Source organism: Anoplopoma fimbria, chromosome 20, assembly GCF_027596085.1.
Source record: "Anoplopoma fimbria isolate UVic2021 breed Golden Eagle Sablefish chromosome 20, Afim_UVic_2022, whole genome shotgun sequence".
In the NCBI taxonomy this organism is placed as follows: Eukaryota; Metazoa; Chordata; class Actinopteri; order Perciformes; family Anoplopomatidae; genus Anoplopoma; species Anoplopoma fimbria.
In genome coordinates, this window is record NC_072468.1 from 25,171,176 (window position 1) to 25,196,558 (window position 25,383).

At 42.0% G+C, this 25,383-nt stretch overlaps 1 protein-coding gene across 1 annotated transcript in view; it reads right to left on the bottom strand.

Moving 5' to 3' along the window:
• sema6e (sema domain, transmembrane domain (TM), and cytoplasmic domain, (semaphorin) 6E) overlaps positions 1–25,383 on the bottom strand; it is a 156,496-nt gene that overhangs the window by 51,983 nt on the left and 79,130 nt on the right. The window contains exons 5-9 of the mRNA XM_054621549.1: positions 12,690–12,890; positions 8,349–8,463; positions 6,735–6,792; positions 3,290–3,346; positions 2,816–2,917 (exon numbers count right to left, since the gene is read on the bottom strand). Of these exons, the coding sequence (XP_054477524.1) occupies positions 2,816–2,917; positions 3,290–3,346; positions 6,735–6,792; positions 8,349–8,463; positions 12,690–12,831 (474 nt within the window). The 5' untranslated portion in view covers positions 12,832–12,890. The remainder of the gene's footprint in view (positions 1–2,815; positions 2,918–3,289; positions 3,347–6,734; positions 6,793–8,348; positions 8,464–12,689; positions 12,891–25,383) is intronic.

The window sequence follows — 25,383 nt, forward strand, 5'->3', positions numbered from 1 at the left end:
TCCATTCACACACAAACCTCTCACTCAATCCCAGAGTCCCAGAGGCAGATTCCTTGATATGACTTCTACTTCCTCTCTCTCTCTCTCTCTCTCTCTCCCCAGCTGTCTGGATAGTCATCTCTTGCATTTTTTCTTTTTTTTTCCAAAAGGGGAAAAAGACGAGAAGGGTTGTAGGAGGAAAAGAATCTAAGGAGGTGTTTTTTGTGTAAATCAGCCGCTGTCTGTCAGAGAGATGAAGATGATGTTCCTTAAACATTTGACATCAATCTTCCTCCTGTGGTGATTTAACCTTTGGATCCGCTCTGGAGCTGAGCGATGACACTGTGCAGGTCTCCTACGACACCTGAGACATCATGGATCCTGGATCTTTACAGGATCCATCAGTCTGTGGAGGCCATGTGTTTAGTTCAAAAGCTCCCAGACTGGACTGAGCAACAATTCAATATGATCAAATATTCGCTTTTAGTTCACTTGCTATTTGCTTGTTTGAACCTTTATATACAACTTAACCGTTTCATTTATATTAAGGCTTGAAGTTGAACTGTATTTAAGGGGCGTGGCCTCTTTGAGTGACAGGTGGGTGCCGTCTCAGGTCCCTCGCTGCTAGCTGTCTGCTAAGAGGAAACATTATTATTTAATCATTGTTCTTTTAATTTGTTTTTAAAATGCCATTCAATTTATTTTCATTAATTTAGTTTGTTCTTAAATTACATTATCTCTTTATTAATTTTTCATCTTTTATACATTTAATTGCTTCCATTTGTACTCAATGCCCTTTAAACATAATTGTGTTATTGTTGTTGTTGGGAGCAGTGGTGCTGTTGTTGAAAACTTTCTATTATAGTTCCATCTTCAAGGACAAAACTCAGAGAGATTTACTCCTGCCAACAACACAGAACTACACCGCAGCCACAGAGCTTGTGTTAATCCTTTAGTTCACCGTGTAAACCTTTAAATGACTCCTTGAAATGGACCTCAGTTAGTTCTCAGGTCAGCACACTGGAAAAAAAAAAGTCTTGATTTATTCCGCTCCCCTCTGGATTTCTAACAGCATGTCCCCCCCCATACACACTGTTAGATTTACAGTCGGCGCTGTAGGCCTCGTACCCCCTCCTCCTCCTCTAACGGCCCGCTGTGAATCACAGTCCAAACCCGTGATGTCACCTCTGAGGCTCCAACACAATGTCATGTCCGGCTTCACTACACAGTCCACAAAACAAATGTTTCTAAAGAATAATGTTGTTATTTATCATCGGAGCTGTGGAACACCTCAGATTAGTCTCTTGACCCCCTCCTCCCTTTTCTCCCTCTCTTTTCATCTCCTCCCTCTGCTTTGTTGTTTCATAAAAGAAGCTGTTGCATTATCGCCTTCATCAGCACATCTTGTGTTCTGTCAACAGATTGCTCCGTCTCCAGCTTGTTGAGCAAACAGATTATTCCTCCAACATGAAGCGTTTGAAGTCACCTGGCCACGTAAAACGCACACACACCAACGTTCACAGTGAACAAGCGTGTCTGACAAGATTGGTCCACTTTTTTATGCATTTAGTCATTTTCCAGTTATGTTCACATACTGCAGTTTGACCCGTCAGCTGTGTGTTGCGTCATCGCTGGAAGAACATATTGAAGCGCTGGCTGCCAGACTTCTCTCACAGACTTCTCTCACAGCCGACAAACGCTGCGTTGGACCTGGTGGGAGTCTTTGTAGCCGTGTTTGTGTTATTTCATATTAAATGTCCTTTTTTTCCGACTGTTCTTTACACAATGTTTTCTTGCGCCAGGCTCTAAAAGCCAGTGCAGAAAGACTGTTGTGTAATTAAGTTATATATATATATAGTGTTTTGTTTTTCAGACATTTTGTCTTTACACGAGACCCTTCTGACTCAAACATTGTTTTATATGCACTGGTCAATTTTGACATTTTGGGCTATTTTGCTTCCATAACATGTTTTCTTTCAGACTAGTGGAAAGAAAACATCAAAACTACACATTTAGCTGTTTATTTTACAACTTTGTCTATTTGAGTCTGTAGATTTCTCCTAAATTCATCAAAAGTTACCATTAAATAATTTGCAATTGCATTTTTAAAGATAACATTACAGACAAATAGCTATCCAGAAAATTGGAGGTTTCATGGTGACATCTTTTAGTTATTTTTGTTTACAGTATTCACTTGTAGTATCTTCGAAATGTGTGTTATTTTACAATTAAGTCATTTTTTTCTTGTCTTCAGTAACACTTACATACACACAACTTTACAGTTTCATTCCTATTTATATTTTCTTTAAGGGGTTTGTTCATATATCATTCATAGCCTGATTTAGAGACAGTTTTATTCCTAAACACAAGGCCAAATTTGTTTTTAATGGCTGATGACAGTAGTTTCGGATTTATGGAGAAATACAAATAGATATCCCAAATTCCCTCTGTAACAACCTTTGACTTTGATATGTCAAAAAAAATGAAACATGAATTTTGAACTTGAATTTATCCAATATTCAGATTTATTTTCCTAGATAATAATAGTTAGCATATGAATGTGCAACACTTAAAACATCTGCTCTGTGTGAACCTCTGTCATCCGTGTTTATGTGTGTTTACGACGTGATATCCCTGATAAAGACACCGTCGCAAAAAGCTGCTGTGGCTCTAATGTGACACATGTTTAGTTTGTCATTTCTGTGAGCACCTTAAATAACGTGGTACAACCTGAAACAGCACACAAGTACCGGACAACACACATGTCATAACAGCTGTCCTGTGACACGATCTCTTATCTGTAGTCGGGGCAGAGCGCAGCAGTGCGGTATCTTACCTTGTAGTTCCGGCAGGTGGGGTTGAAGGCGTTGGTGCCGCAGGCGAAAAGCGTCTCGTCGTTACGCGGCACCAGCACTTTGATGTAGTTGTAACATTCGTCCTGTCGGGTGGGGGAAAAAAAACAGAACGATGTTACTGTTTGTCAGGAACCAGGTCCATGTTGGCTCCTGGAACGCCAACGAGGACCTGCAGCAGGTGGATGTGCATGTTTTACCGGCTGGCACAAACAGCTTTCTCTCTGTTTTACAGTCATTATCGTAATCCCCAGGCTGATTTCTGTGGTTTTGGAAACTCTATGCCAAAACCCTCGCCTCCTGATGGATGTGCACACCGATTCTGATAAGCTACCTGCACACCGTCGCTTATTGCAAATCTTCTCTGTGCAGGAAACGAAGGCGGATGCGGAGGCAAAAAAAAACCAAACAGACAGAGAGAGAGGAAGATGTGTATGTGTCTGTGAGATAATACTCACGCTGTTCTTCCCTCTCACGGTGCACTTCTCCACATCCTTCGTCTTCCAAGTCAGCTTCTGAAAAAAATTAACAAGACAGCCAACTGTCAAGCTCAAAGACAAGCTGTTTCTCACCATCCCCGGGTTTGTTGCTCCCGATCGTTCAAGTGCTATTACGAGACAGCTGTGATGAAAATCTCATTAACTTCAATAAACTGTCGTGGAAAAAAAACAACAACAAACAGACGGATGAAATAGCTGGGATGCCTGTGCAGCTCGTCAGAGGGAAGCTAAACATTTTGGTTTCTCAGTGATAAAAAATTAAATAAAAAAATGAATCGCTCTGCAAAATAAATCTGGATCTTTGAGAGCAGAACACAAACACTGGAATCAAAGGATGTTTGCATCCCTTCACAGTCTATATGAGGAGCACTCAATTAGCCCCAATTAACCCGACGGACAGAAGCTCTGCCCGCCGTGTTCACACACACTTCCTGTGGTCATCCAGTGGGCCCTTATGGAAAAAAGATCCATCGACGTGTTTAACGAGCTCTGACTAGTTTAAGGTGCTCCCTTCAATTGTCGGGTGATTTTCAGAGCTCATAAATAACAGAGGATGCTGGCTGCTGTGTTCAATCCTGTTTCAGATCCACATCATTCGTTTGTCAACAGCTTCTGAGGAAGCTCGACTCAGTGACGTAGCAACCTGGCTTTTATGGTGCAGCCTCTGAAAGCAGCAGAAGCAAAGCGCGACTGGGACCTTCATCTTTCTGTCTGCAATCAGAGCTTGACGTATTTAATACCACCAGTACCTTTTGCTAAGCTCCGCCCCCCCACTGGAGCCCACACTGTAACTAACTGCCCTCCCTGAAGGAATATTATCAAATTTTCGGACAATCAAAAAAAGTGATTTCATAGAGACGCAGACAGAAGGGTGTACAATATGCGTTGAAATGAAATATATCCAGAATGTCAAAGCAGCAAAAACAGATTCAAAAGATAAAGCTAGAGGCTAAAGCTACAGGTCGTGGTGTAAAAGTGAACCAATTCATTAAGGCACAACACTGTTCCTGTAAGGTCGGATAGGTTATTATTCATTGTAACAATCATTAAAAAGCAAAAGCAGCATGTGTAGACATTTAGTGTACCTTCAGTGGCTACGTAGTGTAGCACAGAACTGCTAACCCTAGTTAATGATGTGCTAACGTACTTCGCTAATGTTAGATCCACACGTTTTTACGTAGAAAAGTAACATTTTAGACCGATATACAGTACCAGTCAAAAGTTTGGACACACCTTCTCATTCAATGGTTTTTTTTTTTATTCTTTTCTACATTGTAGATTAATATTGAAGACATCCAAACTATGAAGGAACACATATGGAATTATGTGGTAAACAAACAAATGCTCAACAAACCAGAATATGTTTTATATTTTAGATTCTTCAAAGTAGTTGAATGAGAAGGTGTGTCCACACTTTTGACTGCTACTGTACATCCTTCAAACCTCTCATGGTAATGAGTATCACTATTACACAACGTTTAAACATGACTACCTCCAAATCTTTTGAATGTGGCCTCTGCCTTCTCCTGCACGATTAAAAGTTTTGACTGTACTTGAAAACTTTTCTTCAGATTGTCTACCTTCGACGTTTCTCAACTACAACCTTGCAACAAGCCACCCTGTGGTAAAAGTACATTCTGATGCCTTATTGGAGCCGAGGGGGTCGCTCCTCTTGGACCAAATGTTCCTGGAAAACAATTTGTCCCACAGGCCCCTTCGTTCTCTTGTTCTCAGGGCTGGTTTTCCATTTTATCGGATAGCTTTTAGTCCGGCAGAGTCAGATCAGAAACTACTTAGAGCAGGTGAATGCAATCTAACTGTGGGGTACACAGGAAGAGCGGGACATTGTTTGGATGAGCAGTTCCTCAGAAAGCTGCAAACAACAAAACCAGACGCCAAGCAATTGGCCGATTCCGAACACTCACGTTTTGAACGGACTCTGTAGATTTAAGTTAACATTATTCAAACAAAAGTATAAAGTGTGTTTTTTGGGGACTATTGTGAGCAGAGGATTTATATGCATTTATGTGAGATGGAATCAAACTAAACTAGCGTGGCCGTGACCATGGAAAGGATGGAACATGTCAAACCTCTCGTTAGAATCGAGTCATTGTTGGTTTTGTTCTTCTCGAGAGATTTGTTAACAATAAATTGACCTTAGCATTACATGGTGTTCCATCTTTTTTTGTTTGCTGTTTTCTACATTTTTTCTAAAACAACAATAGAATCAATAATCTGAGCCAGAATAATGAGGATATATGTATTAATAATTTTCAGAAACAGTGAATGTCTCTCTGTCCTTCAGGTCCGTGCACGGATGGCCTCCGGCTCGACTTTGTGAAGATCTGACAGTCAGCATTATGGTAATAGGCCCTGCCTTGTCCACGCTCCATTTGGTTTACTAATAATTACTTATGGCCATCCAAGAACCGAGAAGATCAGTGAAGGGGAGAATGTGAAAAATGAAGAGCTGGTTTAAAAATGAACCCGAGTGAAGGAATGGATCTGTGATGAAGAAGACACACCATTTTCCTGCTTTATGAGTGAATCTCAGGAATGAGAGTAAGAAGCAGAATATGGGTAAAGTCTTCAATAACGTTCCACTCACGTCCCTGCTATCACACCGCAGGCGGCAGAGGTTTGGGTAAATGGATGAAAAAACGCATCATAGAACAACATTCAATATCTAGCTTGTCTTATAACATAACTGAAAAAAGATAGACATTACATGGTGATGCGGAAAGGTTGACCCAAATAAATAGTTTAGATCTCCCTGACATGGAGCGATGGCCTTATCAGAATGAATATCCGTGTTCAGCGCTAATCTAAACACAACCAAACAAAAAGCCCGGGCCTTGGAGGGCTTTTATTTAAGAGCAATCATGTTTGACAAATGAGATTCAGATAGGAAGCAGTGTGGCACTTCAAAAGCCACAAGAGCCCCGCTCCACTTGTATTGGATATATGTCTGAAGAGAGATTGCTTAATACTTGCATGAAAAGGCAGGCAAGGGCAGGAAGGAAAATAATGAGATACAAACATTGTTCACCCTGTAAAAACACACACAGAGTGGTTCAGCTAAACAAGAACTTTAGAGAGCTCTGCCGTGCATTGAACCCTTCTTTAGAACAGGGTGAGGTCTATGCATCATGTAAAATATCACTATTAACCAGCAAGACAGTCATATTGTATATGAAATGACCGGTCTGTTGAGGAAATCAACAGATAGCGGTTGAGTTTAGAAAGCAGATGGAACGTAGAAGCAACACATTACATGTTGTTCAGGTTATACATGGATATGGACTCAAACACATATCAAGAAAGGTTACATGTTGGACCCATACATCAAACAATGAAACCAGAGGTGACTGGAAAACACCAGACTGTGGACAGACTTTCTTACCTGCTGTGGGATTATCTGCTCAGACGAAGTGGCAAGATTGATGGCAAACACATGGTCCCTGAAAGAGATAGAGAGTCAAGAACCAATCAGTGAGGCCGTCGCCACACTCTGACGCGTTGTCAATGCAAAGCAAAGCTCCAAAAGCTTCTGATCCAAACATTTCACCAGAACTCGGACTGATTGAAATTCGTCAAACAACAGACGGTGGAAGGCGGATTAACAGGCAACGTTTTTTGGCTTTTCTACAAAGTTGTCCAACGCCAAACGTCTCCCAACTGTCGACACAACCCTTCTAAATCATTTGTGAAGTGAGGCATGCACTTTGTTGTTTGCAGCTGTGGAATATATTAAGTCCACTTAGGTACATTAGGACTCTCTCTACCTTTTCAGACGGGGTTCTTGGCAGTGAGAGCGCCTCAATTTGAGACCGAGCCAACGACTGTAGTGGAATTTATTTTGCCCAATGAAAATATGTAGAGGAGTTGCAACAACGTTTTAGATAATTAACATATGACATCTTGATCGAGAGGGGAACAACGTCAAATTAGGCTGAGAGATGTACTGGAAAGACTTCTGGAGGTTCAGCCAAAACTGCAGAGGCGCTGCCTTGGATACGTCTGGGTGTATTCAATTCTGACCCGTGCTCACAACAGGAAAAGAGGCATTTCTTCCCCAGAAAAAGCAAGAATTTACTGTCTTTTGGAAGTTTGTGATTATAAATTACTTGAATGATAAAAATGGTATGAATTGCTAACTTGAACTGCTTATGCTGTTGCACGTTTTCTCCCTGAAGTCCCTTTTATGGGCCCATTTGGCTCTAACCAGTGGAAATTAGAAATGAATTGACTTCATGCTCAATTGGCTCTGCTGGTTAAATAAAAGGTGAAAGAAACAACAAAATCCATTGTTTTATAAAACCAAATGGATATTTCAGGGTCTGATGAAACTTTTTAGGAACTCAAAGAATAAAGATTCAGGTTCTGGGAAAGCTTGATCATAATTTCTCTACATTAAAGCTCAGGTTGGTAATCATGGGGAAACTAGCAAGATTAAGCCAGATAAAACAAAAAAAGATCATACTGAAAAACCTACACCAGTGTTGCAAAGTCTTTTCAATTGCCCCACTGACAGCCCGTCAATTCAGGCCTTCCCGCAAAGCCACTCCCCCCAAAATATCATAATAAAGGTTAAAAAGTGAACAAGACGTTTACAGTCCTGTGACAGCCACAGATACCAGATTTATTTCTTTTTTTCGCAGACTATTTGATGTTTTTATTGCTGTCAAGATTTTTCATATGAACAAACCCAAACTTTTATGGACTAGAAACAATAATTGTAAGACTCAAATTTGCAGACAGTGTGTATGTAAATGTCTAAATGTTACCATTATTAGCTTTCACTTTGTAAAACTTAAAAATGTAGGAAAGAAAAAACAAAATCATAGTATTGACAGCTAAGAGAACTGTGTGGGAGCATGAAGTAACGTCCTGCTCCTGGACCTCTTTTTTTCTCCAACATCCCTGTCAGATTGGTAACCCTCCGTAAACAAAGTACACAAAGCTACATCACATCATTTGTGATGTTAAAACAAACAGGTGAGTGGGGTCGACTGACCGAGCAGCGATGTAGAGCATGCGGTTGATCCTCAGCATCCTCTGGAAGTCCAGGCCCAGGCGGACGGTGTCATTGTCCGACATGAGTCCCTGGAAGCTGGGATAGAGGTAGGAGGCTGCGTGGGGGAAGAGATGGAGAGAAACAAATGAAATACACCAGATAACTAGCTGAGCTTCTCAATAAAGGTCAGAAAACACAAGACTAACATAACAACTTTTTTTCAAAACTGGGAAAGAAAGACAGAAGTGAAACCTCGCTTTAGTTGGATTAGAAAAACCATTAATATTAACTGTTAATATAAAAATAATTGTTCCCCACTCAGGCCTGCTTTATTAAACATGCAGTTCATTCTTAGCTGTCATATGTTAGTGCTTTTACAAACAGCTGTTGTTATTTTCAGATTTGTAAAAGAGACAAGAAGGCTCAACATTCATCCATAACTAATCCGCAGCTCAGAAAAAAACATTACACCTTCACAGTTTAAGAAACACTAGACCAAGGTTGCAATTTGGCCAACCGTGCCCAAAATACCGAGCATGCACTGTATGTTAATGTGCACCCGTGTAGGTGGAGGAGCGGGGGAATAAATAGAATCCAAAGTTGCAAATTAGCCGGCCGTGTCACAGAAGTCAGTGTGATTTAAATAAACGGCTCCTGGTGAGGAGTCTTAACTGACTTTGGCGACTGAGCCAAGTGGGGACAAGGAGACAAATCAGAACCACCTGAATGGAAAATGGGTCCGTCTGGTGAAAGCACATTTATATAACCCTCGTCTGTCTCTGAGGTCATTAAAGTTTAACTTTGTGTTGTCATGAATGCAATTTATATCCCCCCACCTGACCAAAACCACCCGCAAAACCTCCACTACAAACAACGACACTTATATAAAATAACATCTGTTACAGGCAGGATGCATTAAGTATGAAATACAATGGAAATCAGGTATATTCAAAAAAAGACAGAGAAAGAGAAGGACGTACAGTTATGCAAACTATACTTTCACTTTTGGCTGCTTTCCATTTTCCCCCTCATTTTCTTCTGCACTTTAATTCCATTTTGGCGTTTTTCTACTCCATCACACTGACTCACTGGAGTGAAACATTAATTCAAACAATGGGAAACTTTGCCCGGTTCTTAAATAAGAGAATGACACCCATGTCAGTAGATTTTTATATATAAAATAAAAAGATGCTCCAGGCAGATATTAAACTAGCTTGCTCAATACTGACACCAGGCTGCCCTCCACATCAAAGAGATTTCCTTTCTGTTTCCTTTTTCCCCCAAACCCAAGATTCAGCTCAAGGCCATGGCGCTCTGGATCTGTAGAGTTCTGTATTAAGTGCCCTCCAGCCTCCCATCTGACCCGGTGCTGCTGCTGAATTAGCAATCCCCGCTAGAAATACACCACAATCAGAAATGAGTCTCTCTACGGGGAGCCCTATGTTCCTCTAACCGCCGGTCTCCAATCGACTGATGTAAACCCTTAATGTCTGGGCTGAGTGCTGAACCTTGCTGTGCTGTCTGGTAAAGAGACTCCCAGTGGGTCATCCCCCCCCACCCCCGCCATCCTCCCCCCTGGCTAATGAGGATTCTGTAATTACTCTTCGGCACTTTCACATCCTCTAAAGCTTGTGGGGGCTGCTCAGGGCAAAATTCAGGAGCAGGTGACGGTGAGTTATTTAAGATCACGGCCTCTGGAAGCACACGTATGATGCTGAATCAAAGGCCCTGAATCCAACCAGAACCATACAACCCGAGGCTGCACTCAGACTGACATTGGCAACTATTTGATAAATTATGAATAATTAAAGTCATTTTTCGAGCAAAAACACCAAATAATCCATTTCTTTAATCATAGTAAACTGAGAATCTTTTTGAAGACATTGGATGATATCATCTTTGGTTCTAGGAAACTCTTAGGGCGTTTTATAGTAAAGAAAATATTTGGAAGATTTAGCAATGATAAACATTTATAATTTCAGCACTTAAAACAACGTCATCCAGCGCTTTGTTGGCCATTATGTGCAAATACATATCGTGAAGTGAAGCCCTAAATTCCACCGTTTATCTCGCGATGGTCCAGTTAGAAGTTAACCGATTATCATCTTGATACATTTCCAGAGATGCACATTCCTTTCTCATCGTACCGTAAAGTATTAAAGACGCTGTATTGTCCCATTTCATGATCCAGGAAGTAGCAAAAAACCTACAACAAAAACAATTATTTGCTTTCTATAACCACAGAGAAGTGGAGACGAACCATGCTGCGTTAAAGACGTCCCAAGATAATGTCACGCGTGTCGGTGGAAAGTCTCTTTCAGTGTCTCATTACAGTCTAAACCAGAAAGTCCATGCAGAGGGAAAGTCCTCAGATTCAACAAAAACTTTATATCTTTGTCCTCCACATCACATTGCTGATCATCAATCATCATAAACGTGGTTTATGAAGCATATGCATCCAGCTGAGAATGACATTTCGGGGAAAAGAGTGAATAGGAATCAGTGACTCAGACAGTGTTACCTTGAATTTCTTGAAGAAAACTTCCTTGGTGAAGAAATAATCAAAAAACGGAGAAAAGTCTTGATGAATTAAAGTAACAACAGCTAAACTATATAAAAACAACTCTTGAGGTATAATACAAGTCTTGTTCACAACTCAACAAACACATGGATCTCTGATAAAGCCTTACTATTCAAAACCCTTCCTTCCATATAAACAGCCTCAAACTAAGGAGCTACTTGTTCGTGTGATTTCGATTAAACTGCACAGATTGTGTGAGAGTTTGTAAACTAATGTTTTGATTTAGTTTTGCTAAAAAAGCAGCCGCCCATTTACTCCAATTCATCAGGACTTTTTCTTGTTTATTTTTATTCTTCGTTCACAGTGTGGACATGCCAGAGAAAAAGTTTTTCTTCAAGAATTCCAGGTAAGAGGGTGAAGAATTACTATACAAATGCTTATTTTGTGGGTGAAGTACTCCTTTAATATTAAAGATCAAATATGGCAGCAGCTTCTTCTTTAAGCATCTCAGTTATAATAATATCTTTTACTTTCCTCGAACCCACTCAAAGTCTCAGTCACCAAAAAGGACAAGACGCTGAGGTGGGTCGTCTGTCTGCTCTCCAAAAATGGAGTGGTGACTTGGGTATGATTTTATAGACTTCGTCCTCATGAAGTACCACGAGTCATAATGGAACGTCTCGTAGAGTTGTGCGGGACCTCGTGGCCCCACTGTCACCCGCTGGAACCAGAGGTGATAAATTGCTCTCATTACACCTGGGATGGAGCTCCACATATAGCACTATTAGTGCAGCTATTCCTGCTAATGGTCACGTTGCTCTCTTCCAGATAGATCAATTACAGTGTGCGGGCCGCGGTCTCAGCCGCCTCTTAAATCAATTATGGGCCATTAGATTCGGCAGCCGGGACCTCTTCTGTGGACCTCCCCGGTGATCTGGTGCCTCTAACCGGTCCACCCAGGCTGGTCCGATGAAGCGGCGTCTTGAGAGTGTCACGGATGTCCATGATACTCCTTCAGTCAAACTCGAGAGTCTCCGAAGCGACAGTCACATGCAGGACTGTGTGCTCACTAAACCTTTGTGGACTTTCTTTGTACTACCAAACAGAACCATGTGTTCACAGTAGCTCGAACAAACAAAACTTCAGGTGCAAACATAAAGCCATGTGGACTGACGGGTAACTCATTCTTCAGAGGAAAATCAAACTTTCTTGTCCGCTCAGTCAGATTGACAGATTTCAGCCTGAACCAACCAAACACAACAAGCAGACATATTGGAAATTCGACCAAATTGAACCAAACAGGTCAGGAGCAAAATCATACTGAAAGAATATTTGTATAAATATCAACATATTAGCCTTAAGTCACATGTCCAGTTTGTTTTCTGTGGTCCAAACCAATGTGAAAAGGTTTGCAGCATCTTTTGTCTTTGATATTTTGGGTGTAACTAAATGAAACTTCTATAAATCGAAGCCCTTCTTATTGTATCAAAACATCTTTCTAACAAGGAACAGTTTAGAATTAGACCCTCATTACTTAGAAACTGTACTTCACCTTTGTCTGAGAAAGGTGTTTTCACACATGTTGCTGGCATAGTTTCCCTTTATCACACCAAGCCAACCAAACAGAACGATAACCATGAACATTCCAGCAGCCCAACAAACCTGTGAAACAAACATGCCCTTAAAACACCTCTCCAACCCTCGTTCCTCCAGTGATGATATAACGCCTAACCGACCTCTGATTTACTTTTCACAACACTTTTCACAACAACACTTTGCAAAGAGGATCGCCATGGCAACACGGCAGATTTTGAACTTACACTCTCTGCCCACGCTGCTGATGGGCTCCAGGTCCTGGGGGAACGGCGTGGCTCCCGAGGACGGCCGAGGTAAGAAGGCGGCTAAGGTGAGAGCCAGGATGGCCGGCAGGACGGGTCGAGGCAGGCCGGACATCGGCCTCATTTTGGCAGCAGATGAGGCCTCACCAGAAACACATGGCCCACGGCAGCTTCACCTCCCACCTGGAGAGAGACAGAAGGTCATCAGGGTCAGAACAGTCGACACATTAGCGTTTCAACACAGTGGATACTACCTTAACCCTTAACCCTTAAATGTTTTGGACGAGTATATCGATAAAAAAACTGCAACATTTGAACAATGACGCAGTTCTTATTTGAATGCAATACGTTATGCCAATGCGGCGATGTGACTGAGTGTCCGCTGAGCCGCTGAGATGTGAGAGTCGAAGCACACAGGTAGACGGAGTCAGAGAGAGAGAGAACCAGACACAGGGAGGGGAAGCAACCAGGAGAGGAGGCGGAGCCTCTGGGGGCCACGACCAGCAAGACAGCCACTTCAATTAACGCCCAAACCGCCCAAAGTCTGTCACAGATGACTTGGCACAATTAAACCCTCGCTCCTCTCTTCCGCCCGCCCTGACACCGGGCCCCCGATGGCAGCATTAATTACTCAGGTTAAAGGTCTACATGTGACCCGTCCAAGGTGTACCAAAGCCCTCGCTCAATACACGGTTACAGATCTACATGACCCGTAACATGTGAAAAGGTTGAAAAGATCTATGAAAAGACTGATGAAAAGATTTTTATGGAAATGTTTGAGAAATGACATTGTTTTTGCCTCAAGAAACACAAAGTTGATGAATTCATTCAACATTCATGCTGTATTACTAAACATAAAAAAAAGAGTTTGATTTGCATAAATACAGCAGCAATTTGGTAGCTAAACAAAGAAAAAAAAGTGCTACTGATTTAAACAGAAAAGATAAATCTGTTACAATACCACAGACTGTTTTGAGAAGTGATCTCACAGAAATGCAGAACAACAACACAACAATGGCTGCTTATCATGTAAAACGTATTGCAACCCCATCCGTCTGTATTGTTTCACACTGCCAGATTAACATTTCCAATAAATGGTTTGACAAAAGAGTCCTGAGACCCTCCTAAAAAACTATTAAGACTAAAATTGGGGTTGAATATTTACTCTGTGTTGGAATAATTAGCAGACTGTGCACAAATGTCACAGTCCACATTTGTTTGATATCTGGAGGAAGAGACAGTGAGAGATAGATGGTGGAGAGATTTGTCAAAAAACAAACTTGGAGCTGTGATGATGACCTGCGCTCCCCGACAACTTTTTCAGGGACAACGCGTCCTCCACATGGGGTCCTAACAAGCCGTCCCTAATTTATGAACTGTATCGCTTGGCATTGAGACTCGGGCCACATGGTTTTCTAAGTGGGAGCAGTAAATTAAGTCCACAGAGACATGAACCATCATCAATATTGATAATAGTCTGCTCCATTTAAATGCAGGGGAGAAAGCCGCGTTTAGCGATGAGGTCAAGCGATGATCACAACGCCATAAATCGAGGGGAGTGGGCGGAGGTCTGCTTGTGTTTACTAACGCAGCTTGTGTGTCCTGGTTTAGGCGATATATGAGGACAATATACCTGATGGATTAGCCCCGCACGCCATGATTTGGAAGGATTTGTTTTTCCTGCAAGGAGGTCAGTCACAAATAGATTATGTTTTGTTGTTATAGAAACAAATCCATGAGAAAAATCATTTTAAATGTCAAAAACATTCAGGGCCAAAAGGGTTGAAAGGACTTTGGTTAATGTAAAAAAACTAAACAGCTGTGAAACGCCATGCAACGAGTCACAAACGCAGCCACCGATAATAAAACATACCCAGCATGCAGAGGGAGCAGAATATGGTTGTGAGGAGGGAAGCCAGACATCGTTATTGACAACAAAGGAAGGCAGCCAGAAAACTGTGATGATAATGCATGTACTCACACGAAAACCACTGTGAGTACAAGAGATTATGCAAGATCACTCATATACACTGAAACGCCCCACACAGACCGAGCAGTCTCCTGGTGGATTCATTGTTATCCTGAGCAAGCATCACTGATTTAAAAGAACAGTTTTTAAAGAGTTTGTTCAAATCAAGAGAAACTACAGAACACATCAAATTCAGGATTAAATAATTCACTGCTCTTTTTATTCTGTGTCAGTAAGCAGTTTATTAAACTACAACAGTGTCTTAGGGCCATTTTAGTAATAAATAAATAAATAAAAAAGAATTATGGAGCTGGAATAAGGGGCCTGGTATTTAGAGAAAAAACTAAAATTATTCACAAGAAAAATACACAAATTTATGAGGAAAAAGACTTGAATATTCTCTTAGATTATGAAGTCCTACATTTTTGAGGACATACTCAAAATGTCCATGAGATCAAAGTCACAAATTAACAAAAAAAACATGTATATCAAGGAACTGCATTGCTTCAATCTGCAGTACGAAAAAAAAAGTGACAAAATATAACTTTCTTGTCTAGCTCCATATAATTATTTTTTTCAACCTACAATTACCTTCATACTTTGTTGTACTAAATCTACACAGACAGACAAACATGTCATTACTGACACAATGTAGGACACAACAACAACCTCCTTTGGCTGCCAGTTGTTGTTGTAGAACCGGTTAATCTGAAGCCTCAAGGCCCTCAGCCATTTTCCAGAGAAGAACCAGTCAGAAAGGGAGTTGGCTCAGTCAGAGTAAAGGTCAGTTCTAACGTAAAAACTAAACTAATGAGCCCTCATTGATATCAGATAACAACAGGAGAGGAATGCTGTGTCAGGATATGATCCTTCAGAGCAAGATTGGAATTATTTTCCAATTATTGACACGGTCAAGTCACTTTACAGACAGATTTATTCACTCAGATGTTTGAGGCTTAAAAAGTTGGCAAAAAGACCCCATAACAAAACCCACATCAGATAATCCTGAAGTACATTTCTGTTCCATATGTACTGTAGTTTGCTCATCACACCGTATGAAGGGTTAGGGTTACAAAAGACGAGTTTGTAAATTCATGCTGTGCAGTTTTGATTTAAAAAGTTCTAACAATGAACAGTCAGTAAGTATGTCGAGTACTTAAAGTCCATGGGATTCTTTGTTATTTCACAGAAAATACAGTGTTCTTTAAATCATAAAGTTATTGGTTTAACAAGATGGTATTAGTCGTGTAAAGATGACATTAAACATGCCATTAAAAGTTATGCTAATGAGATGTTTCATCAGAGGAACAAGGGGAGAAAACCATGTTTATATAAAGCAAGGTAAGCATTGACAGTATATCATATATTATAATACTGAAGGCACTAAATGGTAAAAAAGCATCAACTTGTTATTTGTAAGCCCTCGTTAACACAGCATTCTATGGCACCAGTTTTCAGCGACCTGCTGGGAAACGACTACATTCTGCAAAATCCTGACATTTAAATTCATTAAAAAAAAAAGTAACAATGCCCGTCTTAAAGGTTAAGCTTCTGATTTGGTTCTGTTCCAGCTCTGACATTGTCCTGAGAATACAAGTGGAGTAAGATTGGCTGCTCGTCCCGATTTTGACCTTTTCCAGCACACAAATTGAACGAAGCTGAAAAACACACCTGTCGTCCTCGAGCTTCCTCGTTCTCCTCCCATGCAAAAAACTGTAAACAATGCATCTCTCCCTCCTCTGGAATTCTGAACTTTCTTAATCTAACCTAACACAAAGTCTAATCAGTTAATGACTTTCTGTGCAGTCTGAAGGGGGGGGGGGCGGATGAGCTGACAGCTGTCGGAGGGAAATAAGCCACCGCTTATCTCATCTCATGTTTGCTCTCTGTGTTCTAGGGTTTGGACGGGGAGGGCTCGGATCATTTTGTTTTTAATGAACTGGACTTGTTAAGCCATCTGGGAGACATTGGCAGTCGGGTCTCTTCGGAGGAAAAGCAGGACGGGGGGGGGTGGGGGTGGGGGGGTTCTGGGACGCTGGCGTTCCATTGATTATCTGACATTCATTTGGATTAGCCGACAGCGCCGCATTGGCAGATTGATAAAAATGATTCCACAGAGAAGTTTGGAGTCTCACGGCCTTTCAATTGTATTGAAATATAATAATAACTATAATAAGAGGAAGATAATCTTTGACTTTATTGGTTGGCATTAGAAGGCCAGGGATCCATTTGAATTCATACATAACCTCTTCAGCCCCCACTTAGCCGGGAGTAACAGCCGCATTAAAAGTCAAACTACAAATCCCAAATTCCAGTTTCATCCTCAATAAACTGCACAGAATGCACCAGTCAACTCTTGGGACGCCTATTCTCAGATTTCTGCTCACAGCCAAACAATGCGAATGACCAACTGGCCTCTGATATTCCCCGACCTCGCTGGTGTTTCATTGGCGGCGATGCTAATCCACTCCTTTCTTTGATAGCCACGGAATGGAGCGCACCTCTCACCTCTGTGCACTCGGATATCTCTCAGCTCTCCCTTGGCTGTGAAAAATCTTCATGCCCCTCTATCCTCCACTCTGACATATTTGCGGCACACACAGGCCGGAATAATGAGCGTGAGCATTCCCTGGACTCCTCCATAATTTCAGACACAATTAGCCATGTTAGCCTCTGCTCTCACCAGGCCACTATAAAATATGTATTTTTTTTTTCTTGCTATTGTTGTTTATTTCTGTTATATCATCTCTCTGCCTTGTTTACATTGTTATTGCTTTTATTGTTTCTGTCTTTACCATGTAAAGGGCCTTTGAGTACCTTTTAAAGCGCTATATAAATAAAATGTATTATTAAAATGTATTGTTATTATTATAATAACATCGTAGTATAAGGTATTTTTTTTTAGGTATAGATATTTAGGTTTCATAATTGTAATAAAGCAACAGATACGACACTCACTAGGACTGGTACATGAGCAAAAAGAGGACAAATAAGACCTGAATGTTGAATATATTGGAAAGGTGGTGTTCTATAATTCACACATATCAACATATGGAGCACAGCGCTGGCACTCAAGTGTCTCCATGACACCCATAGACCCCCACTGACCTGCTCCAACGACAATTACCTTTCCTCGCTGTGTTGGGAAAATATCTTAATACAAATCTTGAAAGCAGCCGTCAATATTGAAAATGAAACACTTAGAATTCTGATGACTTAAAATTCAGTTTCCATTTGCATTAGAAATAATAACAGGGTGTCAAGTCGTCTAGTTTTCATTGCCATGCCAAACCAGAATGTAAAAACCTGCCTGATGATTTTTTTTGTTGTTGTTGTCACAACATCCACATGGGAATTTTAATGTGACGGCGGAAGAAAAACAGCACATGATCTGAATGGCGCTCGCTGAGACAAACGCCTCATTGTTGAGGCTTGAGCCGTATTGTCCTTCCCTTAAACTCCTTCTGGTGGGTTCATCAGAACACCAATCTCTCTGCAGTCCCATGACACGGATCACATCACCATCAGCACTGAGCTGCTTTTCTCCCAGCGATCGCATCTAACCCAGAGTTGACTCTGCACAGCTGACATTCAAACGTAGCAGGAAAAAAAATCCTGATAATACATATCTGAAGAACCTTGTCTGTTTGGAGAGATTGTTTCCTTTGCGCTCAACTCATTTCAACTCTGCACTCAACCCACTTTGACAGTCCAAACATAGAACTGCTAATTAGGTTTCCAATGGTTAACCATGTCAATGTCGTAGCAGCAAATTCAAATTGGTATCAGGCGGCAACTTCTGGCTCTGAAAAGTGAAGCCAAAGTGGAAGAGCCTTAAGACTCTACTTCTCTCTTGATTTATTCCCTCAGTAAACATTGTAAACATGAGTTTATGGTCTCAATCTCTAGTTTCAAGTCTTCTTCAATACAGCATGATGTTCATTTAGTAGGTTATGATCCATTTAGAGTCAAACAGACCATAAAGCAGGGTATGCTTTAGGGTGTGGCTACTGTGATTGACAGGTTGCTACCAGAGCAGTATATGGCTTTTCTACGTCACTTCTCCGGAGTCCAAATATGGTCACTTCCGTTCACTGGCTGCAAAAACCCAAGATGACAACGGCCAGAATCCAAGATGGCGATGGCCAAAATGCAGAACTCAAAGCTTCAAAACCGCAGTTTGCAAACCAATGTGTGACGTCAGTCTATTGTTAGGATCAAGGAGCATTGGCCAATACTTGATAGACCGACCTCTACAGGACACAGAGGGGGATTGTATGGGCTGGTGTTCAGACGGGGAGTTATTTGTGGCGCAAAGAAGTTAATTCTAGAGCAGTAACAACCACTTATAAGCACCTCTAGAAGACCAATAGTTTATAAAAATATGCCGCTTTTAGAGACATTTGTGGTGCTTTAGTTTCTTTATTTGACAGCAAAAATGATACAGGTTCTAACATTTAGGGGAATAACTTCTTGAATTGCAACCTTGATGGGCCTCTAAAAAGAATATAATGTTTTATCAAAACGCTGCTTCAAACCTTTTACTGTGGGCTCTAAAAGTGATTTCAACAACCGTTTTTCTTCATATACTAAAGATTTAAAAACTGTAAAAAACATCCATTAATTGTGTGTGTGTGTGGAGGTTAAAAGGTTTGACAGAGTTAAATGGTTACTGTTATACTCCAAATGGAAGTTGTACTCTTATAAATCCACAGGAACACACAGTGCCAGTAGCTTTATACCATTATTTTGGGGTCTACTTTCATTCTTAAATCCAATGTCAGAGTTGAGATTCCCAGCGTTGGCTGTCACTGACCAGACAGATGCTAAGCTGGGCTGTTGAATACAAACATGTCCGATAAAGGAGCTGGGGATTTTGGTCCATTTCAAAAGGCCCTGCTGGGGCAAAAACAGAACGGCTCCAGGGGATCGCCGTGGCAACATTTTAAAAAGTCCATTAGCATCCCTGGTCGAAGAGGAGTGACGTCTGGCTTCTCGCCTTTTTTTTATACCAAGAATAGAAAATCAATGGTCCCCGAAGTCCTTTGGTTCTTGGATTAGTATGTCAGCTGCCCGGTGTCAGTATAATGCAGTCTCCTTCTCATAGAGTCTGCACTGTGCCATGGCAGGGTGAGGGCAAGGTGGCATCTAGGATGAGATGTGTCTGTCAGGGGAGGTTGGGACCCTCCTTGCCATCAATGCCACTCAGTCTGCTCCCAGGGGAACGCTGCTCGAACCTCAGCGCCCGCAGAGTTCAGACAAGTGACGGGTAGTCCCGTTGCAGAGGCCATCGATTGTCACCCCATGTCAGACTACTCTACTCTGTCCTCATCGAAGCATCCCCACGGATCAGAGGCTGCTTTTGTACTTGAGCTTCCGCGGCGGATCTTTAGGGGATTGATGTCAAAGTGAAAACCAAACTGACAGCATGAGCCAACGAAAAGTTTCAGCATTCAAACTTATTCAAGTATTTATTGGTGTCTCACTGATATCGCTGCAGCAGAATCCAAAAACACTGGATTCAGAAGGTATCACGGTTTGGAGTCACTGATCAGATCAGCAAAGAAAAAGGAGAGCAAATATGATTTTTAGAGATGCCCCGATCACAATTTTTTCTGCAACCAATACCGATTGCCAATCGTCAATGAGCTCTCTGCCAATGCAAAGCGTCTCCTGCATACAAGGCTCCAGGTAATGTCCAAAAGTCAGTGTAAGGCATCAAAAATCTAAATGCTATTTTTTTTACTTTGTTATAGTTATCTATAGGGGTTATTTTTCATAAAAACACATCATTAAAATTATTACGAAATAAAAAATCTTGGCAATATTTATTCTGATGTATTTTTAGTTGCTTAGAGCTAGCATCAGGTCATAATTATCTTTAAATAATCTCTAATATCTAGTTTATATTGCTGTCAAAACATCTCCTTCAAACAACTGCATTTACTAAAGTTTCTTGCCCAAAAACTACATTTTACAAGATCTCATTTGAACACATCATGATGATATATAATTAACCTTTGGCCCAATACTTATTTTCACTAAATGAAGCTTGAACGCATCATGATGTTACTGAATGGAGCCTCCGTACGTTAGCTGTTAGTTCCCGTGCCGCCAACCTTGCTAGCTCTGCTACTGTCGATTATAACACAGATTTTTTTTGATCACGATGTAGATTTATGGAGGGATGGACAACTAGAAATAATTCAGGCTGATCTCCTGATCACTTCATTTTACCGTTTATTGGCCAATAAAGATCGGCTGTAAAACTTGATTTCCCTCTATGATGGTAAACTGTAATTAATCCGCAGTTCACATGCGTTCCAGACATCAGGGATCAACTACGGTCCGTTACGCCACTACTCAACTCCACATCCAGTATTCAATAAGAATCAAAATAGATGGCACCCCCCCTCTGCTCTGTGCATGGGTATCACTCACAGAGCAGAGCAGCACTGCCTCCAGTCAGGCCTTCTCTCAGGACTTCTTTCTACAGACAGCGAGTTGGCCAGACTTCACTCAGAGGGATCTATGTGGGACTCAGACAGTGAGACGGTTCTCTGATCGATCCGCAAACCGCTGCAGGCTCCATCCATCGTCTTCATGTCTATTTGCAACGGGTAGAAAAAAAAGAAAAGAGGGCGATCAGCGGAAAGGAGGATCAGCCGTGCGCCAGTGGAATCCTCACCATTCCTCCGCCTCCTAATTATTCAGATTCATCTTCAGAGAGGTCCTTATTCCCTGACCGGCTCGGTGCTCCCCGTCACTCAGGATGCACCTTCTATCTTCTGCGGTCCTCGTGGCGGTTTCAAACGGAGTCTTACCTCTGGGTCACCTCATCAAGCGGATCAGTTTAAAATATGCCGGGCAGCGATCCGTGCCGACCCATCTCCCCCATCGTCTCCTCCTCATACATAGAAGGGAATGTTAACTACCCCCTTCTCCTTCTCAATCTCCCCACCATCAATAATTCAGAATGTTATTGAGAAACACTACCTGAACCCTGTATTGACAGAAATCCAAGCACCGTCATTCCCTCAAGGGCGTCATAATTGGATACCTCCCGAGGCCGCTGCTGCTACGGAACGCAGAGCGGGGGGGGGACGACTGTTGTTGTTGTCTGGATTTTTGTGTTTCCATTTTTACCTTTCTATTTTCAGGGACTCTAATCTGACCCAAGAGCCTGAAGTCGGCCAACTTATCGACTCGAGGACAACCCCTTTGGGAGTGTTTAGAGGTGGGGTAAGAAAGTGTCCTAACTCTGCAGAGTGGGAATGCCAAAAGAAATCAGTGAACCAAGTGTGAGTTAATTCATTGGCAACAACATTTACTGTGTATTAAAATGTAAATCAACACATAATCTCATGTCACGCAGCATTAAGCCCCGTGAAGAAGGAAAAAAAGCTGCCAAAATGTCAGTGGATTTAAAAAACACCACTGAGGAGAATATGCAATAAATGATATTACACCATGAACATGTATTTTGAAAGTGTTCTCCCCTGTAAACTGAGTTATCAATATGTACGTCATGGAAACACAACACCGCTTGTTTTCCAATGCTGTACACTGCTCAAACAATAGAGAAAAGAGCTGATACAAAGGAGAAAATAGCAGTAATAACACTGCACGCTATTGTGCAGCCTGAGCTTGTCACGGTTCACACAGAACCGCTGACCCCCTGCAAGGGCGTGAAGAGAGGCAAGGGCTCTCCGAATGTAGCCGACATCCAGCAGACCAGGAAGGATGAAAATATGCTAATACCATAGGGGGAGAGAGGAAAGGTGGATCTTTCTTGTTGCCAGGAGATGGGCTTTCAGACTAAAGAGACTCCTGTCAGTCTGAGTCAAATCAAAGCAGGTGGTTAAAGGCTTTAGTGCTGAGTGTTGCTGCGTAGAAGCAGACTGATGGGCAGCAGAGAGCACAGAGTGGTTCGTCTAGATGTGATAAACATAACTAATTAATACTTTTGATCACACTGTGTACAGTATAGGTTGTTTTTTTCCAGAGGGCTGGCTTAGCAAACCCTCATTCTGCTGTCAGCGCAGTAAGCAGAAAAACACTCCAAATAAATCCTCAGACACAGAGAGAAAACATCCCATGTCAGCAGGACTGAGTCAGGCAGAACTGACAACGAGGATTAGACTTATTTTTGTCTAAATGGCAACACAGGATAGCGACCTCACGACTCACCTTGAGGAGAGGAAGCTTTTCCTGCTGGGTGGCGAATTGATTTAGTCAATTAATGTGATTAATGGTTGGGCCGATGTTAAGAATGCACTTTAAACGTGTTGGTTCACTTTAGACAAAAGGTAAACTATCAACTAGGCAGCGCGGGTAAAGAAAGTGAGGAGTTTGTTCCCAAAAAAAGGCACCGTCTCCTCAGCAACCTCTAGCAAAACACTGTCCGCTGTAAAGTTTGTCTAAAGTCTGTGGCAACGAAAAAAAGCAGCAGCACGACTAATTTATTCCAGCACCTCAAACAGAGAAATGCATCCGAGTGTGAGAAGTGTGCGGCAGCAATGAAACACCTGCTGACAAGTAACAAACATCAGCGGAATCACGTTTCTAATAGTATCACATATGAGGAGAATGTGAGCACCAATGAAAACTACAGGTTGTTCTGTGAGAGAGGACCATGAAGTCCTGTTGCAACCACCGTTGAAGGGGTTGTGATGTTAACGTATGGAAAATACCAACGTACATTGGCTTTAATCTAGCCAAGAAATAACTCGCCATCACAAGAGGCGGTCTTTAGTGTTTGCGTTTTTTTGTTTTTCAAAAGGCCTTTTTTATGCATTTCTTTAAAAGTAAAGTTTGGTGAGAGTTCATCATTTCTTTGTCTTTTGTCGGCCTTGTTTGTTTTGAGAAAAGAAGAAAAAAAGATCAAAAAAGAAAGATGAGAAATCGGATGTGATGTGAAGGACTGGGAGTCTTTATTTATAGACCGGACTCTATCTGTGCCACAGCTGGATTGCTCAAAAGCAATAAACATATGGAGTGTAAGGGGCCTTTTAAATCAGACAGTTGCACAGCGGGTGAGGTTTGAAATGAGGCGCCTCATTAAATAGGAAAGCAGGGCTGCCAATGTAAGAAAGCTTGACCACAAAAACAACAACAACAACAACAACAACAACAAAGAGGAAACCATCTGGCCAACGCACTACACTGCCCATCACATTTACATGCTGGTTAGAAGCACAAAAAACTCTATCAGCGTTATCGCCATAACAACGCAAAGCATTTTGGCAAAACAGCTCCTCATCGGTTTCCTCATAAGACTCAATCAGAGACATTGCTGAGGATGCTCCAGCAGAGGACCACCGCTTTGAGGGCTTCATGGTGGCTTTGTGTCCGTTCACTCGTCAGCGGCCCAAAAAAAAGAAAGAAAAAAGAGTGAGTGAGCCTCGTCCATTAAACACAGAGCCTCTTTGATCTCTATCTCCCCTGTGGTACCAATTAGCCCACTGCACCGTTTGCATTTCAAAATTCTTTGAGCTTCCTATTTTTTTTTTTTGAAAGACATCCTGCATGAATTATCAATCTACCGGAACTTTTATTCCCTCGCCACGAAAAAATGAAAAGATATGACTGGCATATCTCTAAAGTTTGGCTCATTCAAATGGAGGAGCTACGAGCGTGGGAAGGGATAAGATATCACATGCTTAGTTCCTCGCTGCTGCCGTCACTCAGTGCGGTAATCTTTCTATTTCGCCGTGAGGAGGCCCTCTTGCTTATATCTGTCGCTCTTTGACAAAAGGAGAGGTCGCGGTGTGCCAAAAACAGAGCTTACTGCTCCAAATATAAAAGACGTGCAGGCAGAGTAGTTGAGAATTGATCAAAGGAAGATAAATAGCTGTGAAGATTCCTCCTCTGCCTTTATCCCTCGTTAGCAGAGGCAATCACACAGCCATCGCCACGGAGATCCATCCCCGTCACGTTACCCCCGACAACGCCGTAGAGAAGCACACGGGAATGTGTGACTAAAGTACATTTGGCTGAACTTCAGCTGAATGAGTACGAGAGTGACGAGCCTTGATTTCATAAATGAACGTTTTACTCTTTTTTTTTTTTTTTTTGCATTCTGAGTGGTCGAGGCTGATGAAGGGAAATATAAATCAAGGGTACGAGTGAGGCTTCTCGGCCGTGAGATAATGGCATCATCATGGCTGTGTGCTCCGCTGTTCCTGGGAAGATTAAACGCTCTATCATTGTCTTGGGGACAAACAGTCTCCGTTCGTAGACGCGCGTCTGATCGTTAGACCTGTTTTTATGCTCGAGGGAGACATTTGAGCGTCGTCGCCGTCACACGCCAGAAGCCAAGAGAAGAAGAAGAAGCAGAGACGGCGGTCTGATCGGGCCGGTGCTGCCTCAGAGTGTTGTAGCCCACGGTGGCAGCTAACCTCTCTTTTATTACCGCTGCCACACATCGATGATATCATCTAAACACAGGGCCAAAAGACCCAGAAGCTTTCTCAAGCTCGGTTTATCTCATTTTATAGTCCCTAACAAGTCCGTCCCTCCCCGAGAAAAAAAGCCGGTTGCCGTGGGCGATCAGACACAGAGGAGCAGCGCGTGTCTCCTCTCACCTCACGGAAGCTCACACTGTGTCAGGGAACATGGGAGGAAGATAGTAGGAGCCGGGGCATGAAGCAGTGACAGTAAATCTAAATGAGGAAAAGGAAAGGGAAAGATTTGGGGGGGGGGGGG